Source organism: Saccoglossus kowalevskii, chromosome 2 (assembly GCF_978046115.1).
Source record: "Saccoglossus kowalevskii chromosome 2, keSacKowa6.1, whole genome shotgun sequence".
NCBI lineage: Eukaryota > Metazoa > Hemichordata > Enteropneusta > Harrimaniidae > Saccoglossus > Saccoglossus kowalevskii.
In genome coordinates this window covers 17,446,203-17,462,220 of record NC_140642.1, presented here as the reverse complement: position 1 = coordinate 17,462,220, position 16,018 = coordinate 17,446,203, and the positions used below count along the sequence as shown (strand labels likewise).

Genomic DNA, 16,018 nt, shown 5'->3' with positions numbered 1-16,018 from the left:
TGCAATAAAACAGTCCCATAGAATTATATAACTGTCAACATTTATAATCGTTATAAGACTGTCGAAGCAGTATGTAAATCAACAGCTATAAAGTATTCATCAAAGCGTAAAACTCAAAAATACTTTTCTATGAATATCAAATCACAGCATTATTAGGTATTTATATAACTTCAGAAGTTCTTTAAAGAGATGCATCTATAACTATAAAATAATGAAAAATCCATATGACCTAAATTTCAATTCCACAGATACTAATACCTGAATTAAAGGGTTAATTTGTTGTGCACTTTTCAAATTTTGGTCATAGTTTTTCATATTAACTTAAATATACTTGCCAGACCGAGCGACCAAACAGAAATGTTCATCTTTAATACTGGACCATACATACCGGGTAAGTGAATCAATTGAGTGGTAAAAAATTGAGAAAACAATTATTTTGAACCTCTAAAAAATAATAAAGTTTGAAATTTGCTGCCATAATGTAACCAATTACACTGTGAGTGAGGTGACAGGTGCATTGTGGAGAAAATGCTTTTAATCACTTACTGGAAATGTTGCTTGACCAAAGCTGGGTCAGTTCTTTCTAATGGTATACCGACTACAAATAGTGTACGAGTAACCTGCATAATCAAGCAATAAAAATCAGTTTATGAACTAACAAAGAATGCTACTGAGTTTCTTTAATGATTTACAAATGAAAGTTGTGTTTATTCTGATCAGTTGGCTCAACAAACTACAAATACTGCCTTAGAGGGCGGTATATATATATATATATATATGATATGAAAAAATGTACATTGCCACTAGAGGGCAGTATATAAGCCGTCAATTACTTTGAGATACAAGAGCAGCCTGATATCTGATGAAAACCTTAATTGCCCTTTTAGTATGTGGGGCAGAACAATATGAAATATAAATTTTAAAATTATTGAAATGATTTTTCGAGAGAAAAAAAAAAAGCATCCCAGACTTACAATATCATGTTCTTCTCTGTGTTGTAGATGCATCGTGAAGTGTCTCATGAATACCAGCACAATGCAAAGGTAGAGTACCGAGAACACCGTATGAACCCATAGCAACGGTGAGCTAACAATCACAAGACATGACAGAATGAGAAAAAGAGAGAGAGTAGAAATAGACAAAGCAGAATTTGACACAAGTCAGCTCTGGATACATGCATGCATGCGATGACACAGACATGATACATACTAACAATGAAATTTATCAGTGACTGAATGCATACACACGAAGCAACTAAAGTATGATCGATCATGGAATAGAAATTCTATGTATGAAAGTCAGCTGGTAGCATGTGTGAGATAGTCATTTTTTTGTTGTGAGCACGCAATGATGTCAATACATACGGCAGTTGGAGATCGACTTTTTTGTGCATGAAATTCTCAGAAATTGAAAAGAATGACAATGCATTGAGTGACAAAATGTGATTTGTCAATAACAGTCTGGCAGACTGAAGTAGAGAGTACATTAACCTCTTCAGCATCAGTTTTTTTTTTCTGCCAGAATTCTGCCATATATCGTTTCACATTTTTTTTATTATATTGTCGAATTCCATCGTTAATGTATCTGATATATACCCTTTCAAATTTCCCATACTTAATTATGACACAAAATCTTTAATTTGACATTAATTCAACTATACTGATTTCGATCAAACATTTTGAATAATAATCTTGATAAGATAAGAAGATATAGTGTAAAGAAACATGTGCTCAAAAATCAACCCTGAAAAAGTCAACAGTGGCAGTGAGTTGATTAAACACCATCCAGTTATAAATACGCACTTCTGCAATTATATACCGTAAAATACTTTCTTTTCGCTTGGAATTAATTCTCGCTGAAGGATTGATTCGGTAAAAATAAAATCCAGCGAATTTACCTTTTTCCTTATATTTTACATTCAACTCATCAAAAATCAATGAAAATAAATTCCATACAAAACACCCAAAATATTCAGCGAAAATTAATTCCAGCTAAAATAAAGTATTTTACCGTAGTATACATATTGTAAAACATTTTTTTTCACTTAAAAAAAAAAAATAATAATATAATAAAATAAAAAAAAAAAACATGCATCTTAAGTTGCCATTGAGAGTGCTGATACAGAAAACCTTGTGGGGTTTAATATTTTTCTAAAACATAGAAATGTCATTTTCCGTTCACAATATTTGAATTGAATTCACAAGTCTGAAAAATCTATCATCTCTAAAAATGTTTATAGAGTTACATTGCATTGTACAATGGAACTCTAAATCGTACTGATACACTTACTCGGTAGGCAGGTTTGATACAGTGGTACGGCCAAAGTTTTCGGGACCACCTTCTTGAGATCCAGAGAAATTCACCGGAAGTATAACGCATATGGAGAGTATACAAAGTAGACCTAGTAGACAGATTATGTATCTCTGGAATGAGATGTACTGCAGTGCGTCTACACCTGATTTGGCTCTGATATGCTCATCTCTGGAAGACAACGGTAAACATGTCTTCATCAATTACAGCTGATATAGCTTATGACATGTCTATGATTTAATCAATGCATGAACTTAATAATCATCCACGGGAAAATATAGTTGTCCAATAAAGCTTATGTTTAAACTTTTTGAACACCAAATTCTACTTTTGTAATTGGTAATTTTGTCCCATGACAAAAGTGGTAGTCTGGAATAACTGACTACACCAACAGAAAAACTTGTACAGTTATGAAAATTTTTGTTTTGTTTTTATGTATTGCAAGAAAATAAGAGCGTACTTAGATTGTAATTCCTATGGTTATAAAACTTACTTGATTTTAAATATTGACGGGATCCATGAACAGAAGCCCTGAAAATAAAAAAAAATAAAACATGACGTAACTATTACCTTGCCCATTGAGCATCTATAGATTAAATAAAGATTAAGAATTCAAAATTGATACAAACTAACAAAGTACTCTTTGCTTGGTATGATTATTTTTTTGCATGGCAAATATAAAAAAAAGTTCTGAAAAAAAAAAATACATCTAAATTTAGGTCAAAACAATTTTGTTCAAAAATGAACAATGTGGTCATCATAATGACACCATCATTGTTTTATACTCATGTTTCTCAATTAATATTGCTGTAACAGACAAATATTTACCCTTCATCTAAAAATTCAACCAAATAATTATTTTTGTAATTTATCTGCCACGAAATGTCTGACCAATCACTAAATTGCATGTGGCTTTTTTTTTGGTTCTTAAAAATTGCGTTTGATTTTTCTTCATTGACCTATGGTTGAACACTAATTTAGAACAAACAGTTTTTATAGGAACAGTTGAAGAAACAAAACATTACTTTGCAAATGACAACAATGAGGACAGACATTTACAATGCAGGAAAGATAAAAAAGAACTCAAAATCATGACTCTTATCATGACTTAATCATGACTTAACATCGGATGGATTAAACATAATTGTACACTGCCAATGAAAACATACATATATGTTGTGAATTGTGCAATATCTCGTGGTATACCCGCCTCCGGCGGTGGTTTATTGCTTAATTGTACACTGCCAATGAAAACATACAACAATAATAACTTTAATTTTAATTTCAATCGTGTAACTATACCTGATCCTCCTGATGCGGTGCCCGCAGAGATGCACTTTCTTCATCATCTTCATCATTTATGGGCCTTCCTGTATCGTCTTTGGAGTGGTCCCCATAAAACAATTGTGTCCACCTTGAATATTTTATATAAAATAAAAAATAAATATTTGTTCAGGTGTTATTTTGATTCAAATTAATTCATAAACAAACTTTCATTAGAATGAAATATAGTACTCTAAGAAAAAGATCCCTTAAGTGGATTACCAATCATCATGGTGACAAAAAATAAAATCTAGAGTTATTAATTAAATTATAAATGTAATTAAAATAGAAAACTAAAGTAATTTAATCTAGTTCACTTAGTAGTCTATTGGTCCCTGATAAAGGGTATACACAGGAATAAATTAAATAACTGATGATGTATTTAAAATTTAAATTGAAGATGATAGAGCAACAGATAATTAGGAAGTGGGCACTACAAAGTATACTGACAATGCATAAAAGAAAAGATTCTAGTATGGTATATATACCGTAATTTGTTAAATACTACGGTTACGCGGCCCTAAATTGAATTGAAATTATAGGGGGGGGGGGGGGTTGTACCTGGTTAACCCAGGTATGAACCTGGATGGAACAATAGCATGGTTTGTATCTATGTTACAGAAGATAGGAGAAGGTAGCCAATTTGGGAGATGTCCTTCTCATATTTAGTCATTTCTATTGAAAATATGTCTTAAAACCGGCTTAAAACTAGTGAATTGCATAGCCTGCTCTCCAAACTAGAAAATTAAACATGTCTTGATAAATAAAACAATTAGTGCATGTCAGATTTCTAGAATTATAATACATTCCAAGAATTTAAGTTAAAAATTCTGAAAGCAACATTTGATATTTGTGTTTCATTTTGTCATATCCTAACTGTGATTCACAGCCACTGCCAATTTGAAAGTACATTCGCACATGGTCACTAATAATGATATCTGTACACTTACATTATAAAAAACAAACATAGTCGCTAAAAATCTCTGATCACCATTCGTATTAAAGTCAACAAATCAAAGTTTTAATGCATAATAAATATGAATATTTAAAGCACAAACAGAATGTAGAAATATAATCTGCAATGAGTGATAGAAATCTGAGAGTAACAGCTGTGACCAGAAAAATTGAATTTTTAAAATACATGTAGATTTTAATCATGTGGTTACATCGATGCTGGATGCATTTATAAATGATTTAATGGGTGCACTGAATACCATTATAGATGTAATTGCCAGCAAAGTGCAATAAACCAAGCACATGGTGAATGTGATGATATAATATAAAGATGATAATTAATTAATCGATCAATAATTTACCAGTGTATACGAGACTGTGGAAAAACACGCATATAATAGTATAACCTTAATCCAGACACAATTTCTAGTCTAATTTGCTTTTTAGACCAAATAATATAATTTTTTGTTTTTCAGTGGGTAAAGGTACAACATGGCATTAGTCATGCTTGTAGAATCTGGTTTGCAAGGTATTTATAGATTTTCGACTGCCTCAGATAAGGAGTGGACTGATATTACAATGAATATATAGAGTTTTCAGTGATGTTAAACAATGCAAATCTATTTTTGCTCACAACATTTTGGTAACAGTATTCCATTATTTGATATGATTTTACATAGAAAATATACTAGGCAAGAATTGATGTTTGTCAATTCATTCCTCCAGTAACAGAAAGGTCATATTGTAAATGTGACATACTAGTATATTATTCCGAAATAATTGTCAAATGAACTTGTCAGGAAAAAGGTGAACAGAATTCAAAATTAGCTTTCAGGACATAAAATTTAGGAATATTACTATTGTGTTACCGGTACACTGAAAATTGAAATGAATCCAATTTTGTTCATTTGATGTGGCATTTACATGTAAAACCAACAAAAACAAAAAAACACCTTGCCGAAAGAATTTTATTAAAAGAAAATGACCACTGGGAATGATGAAAACCAAACTTATAATTCAAATTCAAACTGTCTATCGATATTCACAATGATTTTTGCTGTCATGGTCATCAATGTTTTTATCTTTTATTAAAACTGCATGACCCTGTAATTTCTCTGTCCACTCCCTAAGCTCATCAGTTGAAACAGAATCAATATATAGTGTTCCTAACAATAAAAACAACAACATTGCCAGCTAAGATGAGTAATTTGCAATACCCGTACATGTTGCAAGATCGTTATGTGATTGGTTAGATCAAACGAGAGTGTGCTATATGGCTATTACAATGCGTGCCATACAGCAAAACATACGATTAGATGAAATCAATTCAAAGATAATTGCATCTTCAATTTGTATTCGGATCCTTCACTGTTACCAGTAGTTCCAAGTCTCCTAGTTGGTTCGACCCAACCTTTTTTTAATCGTGTAACAATCTCCAGGCATGCATAGCAAACAAGTCAGCAACCTAGCAGGCAATGTTGCTGTTTTAGTGTTTGGAACAATATGGCGGTGACAATAAGTACGAGATTAGGTTGAAAGAGAATCCCACCACATGTGGCACACAATTGTAAAGCTAAATTGCAGTTCAATGTAATAGTAGCAAACAAATTACTATGAGGTGATTGGCTGCATGAATTAAAAGTGTGAACATTCCTAGACATGCAAAATAGATGAAATCAGGTTAAGATGATTAGTATAGAAGAATAAAGTTATCAATTCTTAGAGATATATACTATATAGAGGAGAAATGAACAAACAAACAAGCAAATGTATTATCCTCCTACACATTGTATCCCTGCTGCTGTCTGGTGGTGCCATCCGAGGTAAGGGGTTGACTGGATAGGGAAGGGAAGGAAAAAGAAAACAGTACAGTTACTTATACACTGAAAATAAATAAAATAAATAAATAAATAAATAAATAAATAAATAAATAAATAAATAAATAAATAAATAAATAAATAAATAAATAAATAAATAAATAAATAAATAAATAAATAAATAAATAAATAAATAAATAAATAAATAAATAAATGTTCCTTCCAAAAATTAATTAAATTTGGTTTCTCTGTATAAAGCGTGACTAGCACACACATTGCATGCAGTGTTAAAACCAAACTACTGTTTTATGTGGCAAGTATTTTGTTATCTCTCTAATGACATACAATGATGGTATTAATTGAGCTACTCGTTAGATATTAATCAATTAAATTTAAGGCTTTTGCTAATCATCCTACTTAAATTTTTATTATTTTATGCAAATTAGCTAGTGTCAAAAAATTATTTGTGATGACACAGTTGGAGTATTTTTGACATCTTAACTAAAACCAACAATATTAAATAAAAAATAAAACTCTATCTACCCATGTATCCAATGTTTTGTAGCAAGTTACCAGAAACATTTTTTTGTATGGCCTCAATCTAATACATGATTGGCTAACACTGATGAAGAGAATGATGAAACAGAAAACAAAATTACATCATGAAGCCATCTCATTTATTAAGTGAGACACGGGTATCACTCTCTCTTTATTAATAACAGCTAAAAAATCATTTATGTCATGTGACAAAGCCGTACTGATTAACCGCGGACAAAGGCAGCCCACTTGCTGATAATTAGGACGCATTAGAAGTGAACAACTGACATGTTAGAATGAGCAAGACTTAATCTAGCTTATCAGGGGTAATCAGAGCAGCTGCATACACTGAGGGAATTAGAGAAAAAGTCAAAAGCCAACTATTGCAATCTGATTTGCATCACAGCGTGACTTGTTCTTTGCAATAAATATTACTTGCAATCACCACAGAAAATGTCAAATGGAATTTTGTAATGAGAAAATAATGGTTGAATATATTAACTGATCAATAGTTAAAATATAAACATTTATCGAGTTGTGAGTTGTGTAAAAAAATAAATAAATAAATAATGTAAATAATGTAAATAAATAAATATATAAATAAATAAATAAAAACCTACCTATGTAATGAACTACATGCAATGATGTAAATAAATAAAAACCTACCTAGTATGTAATGAACTACATGCAGTGATGTAAATAAATAAAAACCTACCTATACAATGAACTACATGCAATGATGTAAATAAATAAAAACCTACCTAATGAACTACATGTAATGATGTAAATAAATAAAAACCTACCTATACAATGAACTACATGCAATGATGTAAATAAATAAAAACCTACCTATACAATGAACTACATGCAATGATGTAAATAAATAAAAACCTACCTAATGAACTACATGCAATGATGTAAATAAATAAATAAAAACCTACCTATACAATGAACTACATGCAATGATGTAAATAAATAAAAACCTACCTAATGAACTACATGCAATGATGTAAATAAATAAAAACCTACCTATTTAATGAACTACATGCAATGATGTAAATAAATAAAAACCTACCTATTTAATGAACTACATGCAATGATTTAAATAAATAAAAACCTACCTAGTATGTAATGAACTACATGCAATGATGTAAATAAATAAAAACCTACCTAGTATGTAATGAACTACATGCAATGATGTAAATAAATAAAAACCTACCTAGTATGTAATGAACTACATGCAATGATGTAAATAAATAAAAACCTACCTAGTATGTAATGAACTACATGCAATGATGTAAATAAATAAAAACTACCTATTTAATGAACTACATGCAATGATGTAAATAAATAAAAACCTACCTATTTAATGAACTACATGCAATGAATGATGTGAATAAATGAAAATAAATTTATCGAAATATTAAAAGAATAAAACATAAGGTGAACAGCATGTGGTATCAACACTTCCAATTAGAAGTTGGAACATTCATGTTTATCACAGAAGAAAAAAATTTGAGTTGAGCATTACACATTTTTTCACAACACTGCAGTCAACAAGCACATGTTTGTAGTTGTAAATACGCAGATAAACAATTATAAACCCAATTGAATAAAGTCAAATTCAAACAATACAATTGGATTTGGTAGACAGGTACCTTCCTGAATTCTGAGAATCACTGGCACTGGAACATCAATGAGACAGCTCGTGTGATTGGTCAACACTTTACTGCCTCACCATGATCTCACAGTACTGCATTAATTAACAAAATCTTACGTTTAAGTTTATAAATAATTTATAAGATTTATAGATTTGTTGACTACTTTGTAAAGTATCACACTTTTGCTCTAAAAATCAAGAAATTGGGAAAGAGATTTTCCAAGTAGAAAATTACAGTTTTGTTCCAACTTTTAATTGCGCTAGGTTTCATGTGTATTTCTAAACTACAATTACAACCGCTTACCATCGTATAAATACACCACAATACGCACCAGGAGAAGATCAGACAGGGAGGGAAAAAACATCGTGTTATTTAATCCAGTATGACGTGCAGTTTCAATGTATGTCATTTGTTCAAAATCATGTTACAAGAACTGAGATACATTACTTCACTCAAATTTGAACAAAAAAATTAGCGAGCTCTGCTTAATTATCGCTGTCCATTGAAAAGGGAAAGAATACACCAAGTTTAGTTTATACCTTTGCATTTCTCATGCAATCACTGTATTACATGCTTTATAAATATAATCAGTACACAGAGGTCAGAAATGGTCAGATGATGTATTTGTCTTTAAAAACAGCACATACAGCATATGTTAGCAATATTTCCACACACTTACAATATTACAGACACTCAACCAAACTCAGCTATTTATATCAATCAATCAATATATACCATTATCACAGAACAATGTTTGTAAAAGGTCTCAAGAGGTAATTTATAAATTTATCAATATTCACGAGCATGCATGGAAGCATAATGAGACAGCTAGAAATGAAGTGAAATACACTGATCTGAATAATATATTAGATGAATGGGTTTACATGATCTATGTCAGAAAAAAAGAAAGAAGATAAATGTCAAAGGTTCTAATTCCTTTAATGACAAGGAAGTAGCTTCTGGCACATATACGTCACAGGTGAATTACTACTTCCCTCGCTTAATACACTGAAAAGCAAATCCAACCATACTCGCATATGAAACACTATTATCGTGACACAAATATTCACAGAGCCATTGTTACCTGGAATACGACAATGATTCTACTATCGGTAATTTTTCAAAACGGATACTGAGAACATGTATTTGTATCACCATGGTGATATGATCATGGCTAAGTTACTGCAAATAAAAGGCTTTGAACAAAGAAGTATGCATGAAATATAAATTGACGTTATTATCGAAACACGCTGTAAGGTTTAGAAAATTTACCTGCATGGTTGGATGCCTTGGTAATTATTAATTAACTCAATATAATGAAATGCAAGTCAAATTACGATTATATGAGACTCGTTATATATATATATATATAGGCCTGTCTAAACTAAACTAACCTTTTGTAGTTCAAGTTTTAGAATCTGAGCATTTTACTACGAATGTCTAATATCCTATTTATAGCTATTTGACTGTTTTAAATTGGATTACATCATTTCAAGTGTACAGTTTAGTATTTATTGATTACGATAACAAAGACATACGATCGAAGAACAGCTGAATGCAGCCAATTTAGTATTTAATTAATTGAAACTACTATCAACAATTAAAAGCTGAAATCTTAAGATAACATTAAATCCTGATCTGTGTACATTTAAGAAAATACAATAAAATGCACGAGTGTTGAACAGCAATATAAGTATAGGCTGAGGTAACAAAAACATTTGTCTGTTACATGGAAAGTACATTGCATTTCAAAGAACTCTCCACATAATGGTGGATAATGATGAAGTTGTAAATCAAATGAGGCCACACAAAGCAAATGAATTAAGAGGCGTCCCCACTGAGATCTTACATATACTTCTATCGTTGATGCTTTCTCCTGAATCAGTACAAGTTGCTGCAAGTCATGCCTCGATGGTACTCTCGACACAAGGCCACTCTCTGTTGGCAATTAATTAGGCTAACATTCAAAACTTGAAATCCTCATATGAATTTGGACAGTTAATAAAAATGCAATACAAACTTGTTAAATCTATCGACATTGATTGACTATGCTTGCAATCGACTATGTCTGTGAAAACATGCAAACTGACTATTAATTCTCCTGGGGAAATGCGATTTCCTTTGAATGCGAACGGAAATGTACCATATATTGCTAAGCCATTAATACGATAATTCCTGTACATATAATAATGTTTCAAGGGCAAAAAATGTGTAGTTTGATAGATCAACCTAACATGCAGAATTTTTATTAAGAATAACCACACCACATACGTATGAATAAACATACGGTACATGGTGTCATTCGATCCTCGCTGACGCAAGTCAATTGCTGATATGGCATGAATGATATTCACACTTTAAATTACTGACTATACACATTACAGACCATATTCAAACCATATATATGTATTAGTTCTTCTCTGTGAAAAAAAACATTTCATTTCATGCAGCTTTTCTCTCACGATTACAGAACCCTGGTCGCTATACAATGATGTGAATTCTTGCATGAAAATCGTTTTGATATACGAGGCAAATGTAATGGTAACACTAAGATGACAAATGCTGTGCATGCATTTAACCTTCAAAAAATTCAAAGTTTTGCAATTAATTTTACAGCTGAAAAATAGATTCCTGTAATTAAAGGGTCTATTGTTATATGACTCCCAATTTAACAATTTATAATATGTACTTTATCTAAATTAAACACAAATGAGATTAGTAAATTTGATTGATTAGCAAGGTTTTTTTTATTTAAAGATCTTTCAAGTGATGATTCTAAGTTTAGACTAAGCGTCCACTCTTTATTACCATATTTGCTCTATTAGTAACGCATTCAATTTATGTCTATGGTCAAATTTCTCATGATACAGTGTCCAAAAACAGCATTTCTTGGTTTGAGTGAGCTTTTTATGATCGGGAATGTTTTTGTTATAGAGCAAATATGGCATTGAGTTTATACTATACATGCAATTGCAGTATCACTTGTATGAGAGTGAAATGAAACATGTGTTTTAATTGCAAATATTCATGAATGCTTGTTAAAGCACGGTAGTCGTCGTGCATGTACGACATTTGTGTTGATAAATATTGATTTTCCCACAATCCAATGCGCTCTTCAAATGGAAATCACAAGTACGAGGTTTGACCTGAGCGCGACTTGCACTGATTACCGTCAGTGACTCCTTCGATACCTTCCAATCACATGAAAATTACCTAATTAAAGCTTGGAAACGTCTCAATTCGTACTCGTTGATCTGCGCAAAAGTCAAAGTCGCCATCTTTGTTTATACGAGGCTTTAAATTTAACTTGGTTTCTGCAATAAAAATCTGACAAACAAAAATCTGTTTTAGTCTGGCCTCACCGCATGCAATGTACCTCACCAAAGGTGAATACAAACATACATGCAACATCCGTACAGTCTTGACCTTTGTCTCAGCATTGGGGCAAAAAGAAGGAAAGCAGGTGAACAGGTAAACAGGCATCTTTAACCACCATTAAAATGCATACTAAATAAATGTACTCACTTCTCCTCTCCGCGCTGCACAAGTGCTATCCTCCCATAATCACCGGCCACTTTTCGAAACAGCGAAAACAACAGCAGAACAATCTAACGAGCAAAATAAAATAAAAAAATGTTAATATCTCACCAAAACAAATGTTTTTGTCTCATATAGAGTTACTATCAGGAATTAACTTCTTATTATTATTATACATCTTACACCAACATTTATAGTTTTGTAAAGACATGGATTTCATTCCAAAATTTATCAGCACCCATTCAAACAATCAAATTGTTGTAAACTATGTGACGAACATTGATGCATTTAAGGTTATTGATGTCATATTCAAATACTTTTCTGAGTTTACATTAAACACAGAAGCACTAAAATGCCATCACTGAATGCAAGAGTTTACACAACACAAAATGTTTTTTGTTGTTATTTTGGGCTGTTATCTCTCATTCAATTATTACTACAAACAGGAAAATGTATAAATTAACAATGTTATCCCAAGAATACTGCAAAGTATGTGAAATATCATCACTTGCAAATTCTATTTCATGTTATATTAGTTTAGAGTAATTGTGAATGCTGTGTATCCACCAATCAATTAACACTACCATATTTGGGTAAATTAGTAGCATATGAGGTTATAGAGAATACCGCAAAGTATATGCACAAAGGCAGTAATGCGAACATAACGACTGATGTGTAGCAGAGGTTGCTGCATTTCCATACTGCCTGAGTGCATAATTTGCGGCATTCTCCTGGTGACCTACTAGTATACTACTGCTTGTATCAGCCTGAAATGCAATGAAAAATATTTTGTGCTGTGTGAACGTTTTGCTTTCAGTCATGCGCCTCTATATTCATCACACGCCATCTAACAATTCCGCATTTGCTGTAAACAAAGTGTTTAAATGTGAGGTGAAAGTGCCGCACATTTTCTAAATAGAGACATGTAAACGCATACGTAATGTTTTCGTAACAAGTCATTGTTAATGACAAAGTCCCCGTTTGAATTAGGAGAAGTGTTATTCATGCCAAAAATAAAGTAATATGAAACAAAAGCATAGTAAGTGAGAGCAAATAATTGGTTGGTCTAATATCAACAGAAATTATATGTAACAAGCCATGCATAGCACAGTCCCTGTTAGTTATCAAACTTAAAATATAATATTTTGTTTACAGTAATATAGTTCAAACATAAACATGTCAGAGATATTGATCCAGAAGCTGATGCTTGATTAAGGTGATTTGTTAACACTGAAATAATTGACATTCAGTCATTTTGTATCTGATCGTCAAAGGAGTATTTGTCCATATTGAGAGATATTGCTGTGGAACAGCATTAATTAAAACAAAATAGTCACTACTCATTCATTTTGAATACATCTGTATATCTATAACATGATGTAGAATGACAAATCATGTCAGAGATACGGCTCTAGAACCACATTCATTAAAACAAAATGGCCACCAGTCAGCCATTTTGAATCAGAAAATTTTGAAAAATAAAATGACGTGCATCAGAGACCCATAATGTCTTATGTATGTACCAAGTTTGAACAAAATCCATCAATAAACGACAAAGATCCGGTTACACAATGCAGAAATGCTTTATTTTTGATAATGAATGGCCACCACTTGGCCATTTCGAATCAGATAGTCAAACAAAGATTGCAGGCAGTCAACCATCTTTGGTCTGATTGTGAAAACTAATTGTCATGTATCTTAACATGCATAATTTGAAGAGAGAAAAAACTTGTCAACGATACATTTTGAAAAACAAGATGGCAGCTAGTTGGTCATTTTGGAGTCAAACACAAAATTAATCATTATAGACATGTATCTCAACATGTATAATGTTTCTATCAAATTTGAACGAAAACCAACAAATCCTGTCCAACATATTTTCAAAAAACAAGGGGGATGCCAGTCTTTGATCTGATCTGAACAAACTGACATGACATGAACATATTCCTATATGTATGATCTATGTGCCAAATATGAATGAAAATGGACCAACAGCCTTGAAGATATAGTAGTATGGTCAAAAAGCAAGATGGCCTCCAGATGGCCATCTTTGATCCGATTGTAAAACAGATCGGTTTGGACATGTATCCTAACATGTATCATGTACCGTACTTCCCCGAGTATAAGCCCAGGGGCCTGAACATGTAAAATCGGGAAAATTAGGGGGTGGGCTTATACTCTAGGACAACCTCAAAAAAGATAATTTTTTGGGGGGTTTAAAATTGTAACCATCTTCCCAACCACGAAAAATTATCCAAATTACATTTTTCGTTCACAGCGCTATCTTTTTGATTTCCACAACACTTTTTAAAATGAAGAAACAAACGTGTTCATCAAAATACACACATTTTATGACAATACGGTTTACATACTGTCTGAATTTACGATGCAAAATGGGTAGGGTCTGTGGGAAAACAGTTGAAGGCAAAACTTTATCGTTAATATCTTCAATGTGGAATGTTTTCGATCGTACGCAATCTCTAGATACAATCCAATTTCCGCCATGGTGTTTTTCATGATGATTTGACCTGAACAATTTCCTTTGACCTAACAGGTCACGTCTTTGGTTAACCAATCAAAATGCTGTGTCGTACAAACAAAGTTTTCTGATTATTGACGAAGTCATTTTTTCAACGCAATGTGGAAGTAAATTACCGCGATGTTAAAATGCGATCTGATTTCGACAAAAAACGGTGATTTTTTCCTTAAAGCTGTTGATTCACAATTTTCGAAAGGTAAACTGAGGGTGGAGGAAGTAATTAAACTTTTCACGGTCGCCAACAAGTCATGTCGAAGAATAGTTTGCTCGTTCACATCATGATCCCATTCACGATAGTCTCAATGGACACGATTATTCGGAAAAGTAAAACAATGTTCAATGATCAGGTTTCACGACTTGACGATCACATTTTTGGCGTTTCTAAAACCACTACTCAAAAGAAATATGGATTGCTTCAGTATTGCAACATCAGGGTTCATCCTGAGTAAATATCAGAATAGAAAAGGTCCGAACCATGTTTCATACGTTCACCGGCCATGCACTCGAGTTTTCTCGTAAAAGCAGGAACCAAACTACCGTACCTATCACGATTATTATTCAATGAAATACACTTTTTACATGCATATTTGTAATAAATGTTGTTGTTGACGCCCGGTAAAAACACCCTGGGCCTATACTCGGGGATGCCCTCAACCTGTTAAATGTCTAAAAACAGAGGGTGGGCTTATACTCGGGGAGGGGCTTATGTTCGGGGAAGTACGGTATATTAAATTAAATACATAAAAACAGCATATATGACAAGAAAACAATATTATCAATGTTAAACAAAAACTCATGGAAATGTAATATTTTAATTTTTATCTTCAAGTACCAGTAGTATTTCTTTACTGTATCTTTATTATAAGTATAGTTTTAGTTTTTTAGAATAGATTGTTATACCTTTATTACATTTGTATTCACCTAAATTGAATTCCTTTCAATATGGTTGTAAGTAAGAATTATCTTATCTTATATAATATGAAAATAACAAAGCATGCATAAGATATCACATTTTCAAAAAACAAAATGGGTGCCAGTCAGCTATTTCGATTGAATCAGTAAACCACTGCATGTGCATATGTCCCAGGTAAAGTACTAGGCACATGCAAAAAATATCAGATTTGGTCCACAGGATTCTGAAATACGACCCCGAATGGATGAACGAACGGAAATCGAATTATGAGTCCCCATTTCAAACTTCGGACTAATACTGTAGACTACTTTATTTTCGCTTGGAATTTATTTTCGCTATTTTCGCTGGAGGGATGATTCTGTGAAAATAAAATCCACCGAATATACTTTTTTTCCTATATTTCACATTAAACTGATCAAAAATCAGT

At 32.1% G+C, this 16,018-nt stretch overlaps 1 protein-coding gene across 3 annotated transcripts in view; it reads right to left on the bottom strand.

Annotated features, from left to right (window-relative positions):
* Positions 1-16,018, bottom strand: part of LOC102806631 (osmosensitive cation channel TMEM63C-like) — a 42,658-nt gene that overhangs the window by 14,482 nt on the left and 12,158 nt on the right. Inside the window, exons 3-9 of one of the 3 annotated variants that reach the window (XM_085492409.1) lie at positions 12,128-12,210; positions 6,372-6,422; positions 3,613-3,724; positions 2,804-2,841; positions 2,290-2,481; positions 975-1,086; positions 547-620 (exon numbers count right to left, since the gene is read on the bottom strand). In XM_085492409.1, coding sequence (XP_085348535.1) covers positions 547-620; positions 975-1,086; positions 2,290-2,481; positions 2,804-2,841; positions 3,613-3,724; positions 6,372-6,422; positions 12,128-12,210 — 662 coding nt within the window. The remainder of the gene's footprint in view (positions 1-546; positions 621-974; positions 1,087-2,289; positions 2,482-2,803; positions 2,842-3,612; positions 3,725-6,371; positions 6,423-12,127; positions 12,211-16,018) is intronic. The other 2 variants (XM_085492414.1, XM_085492416.1) reach the window with 2 other exon arrangements.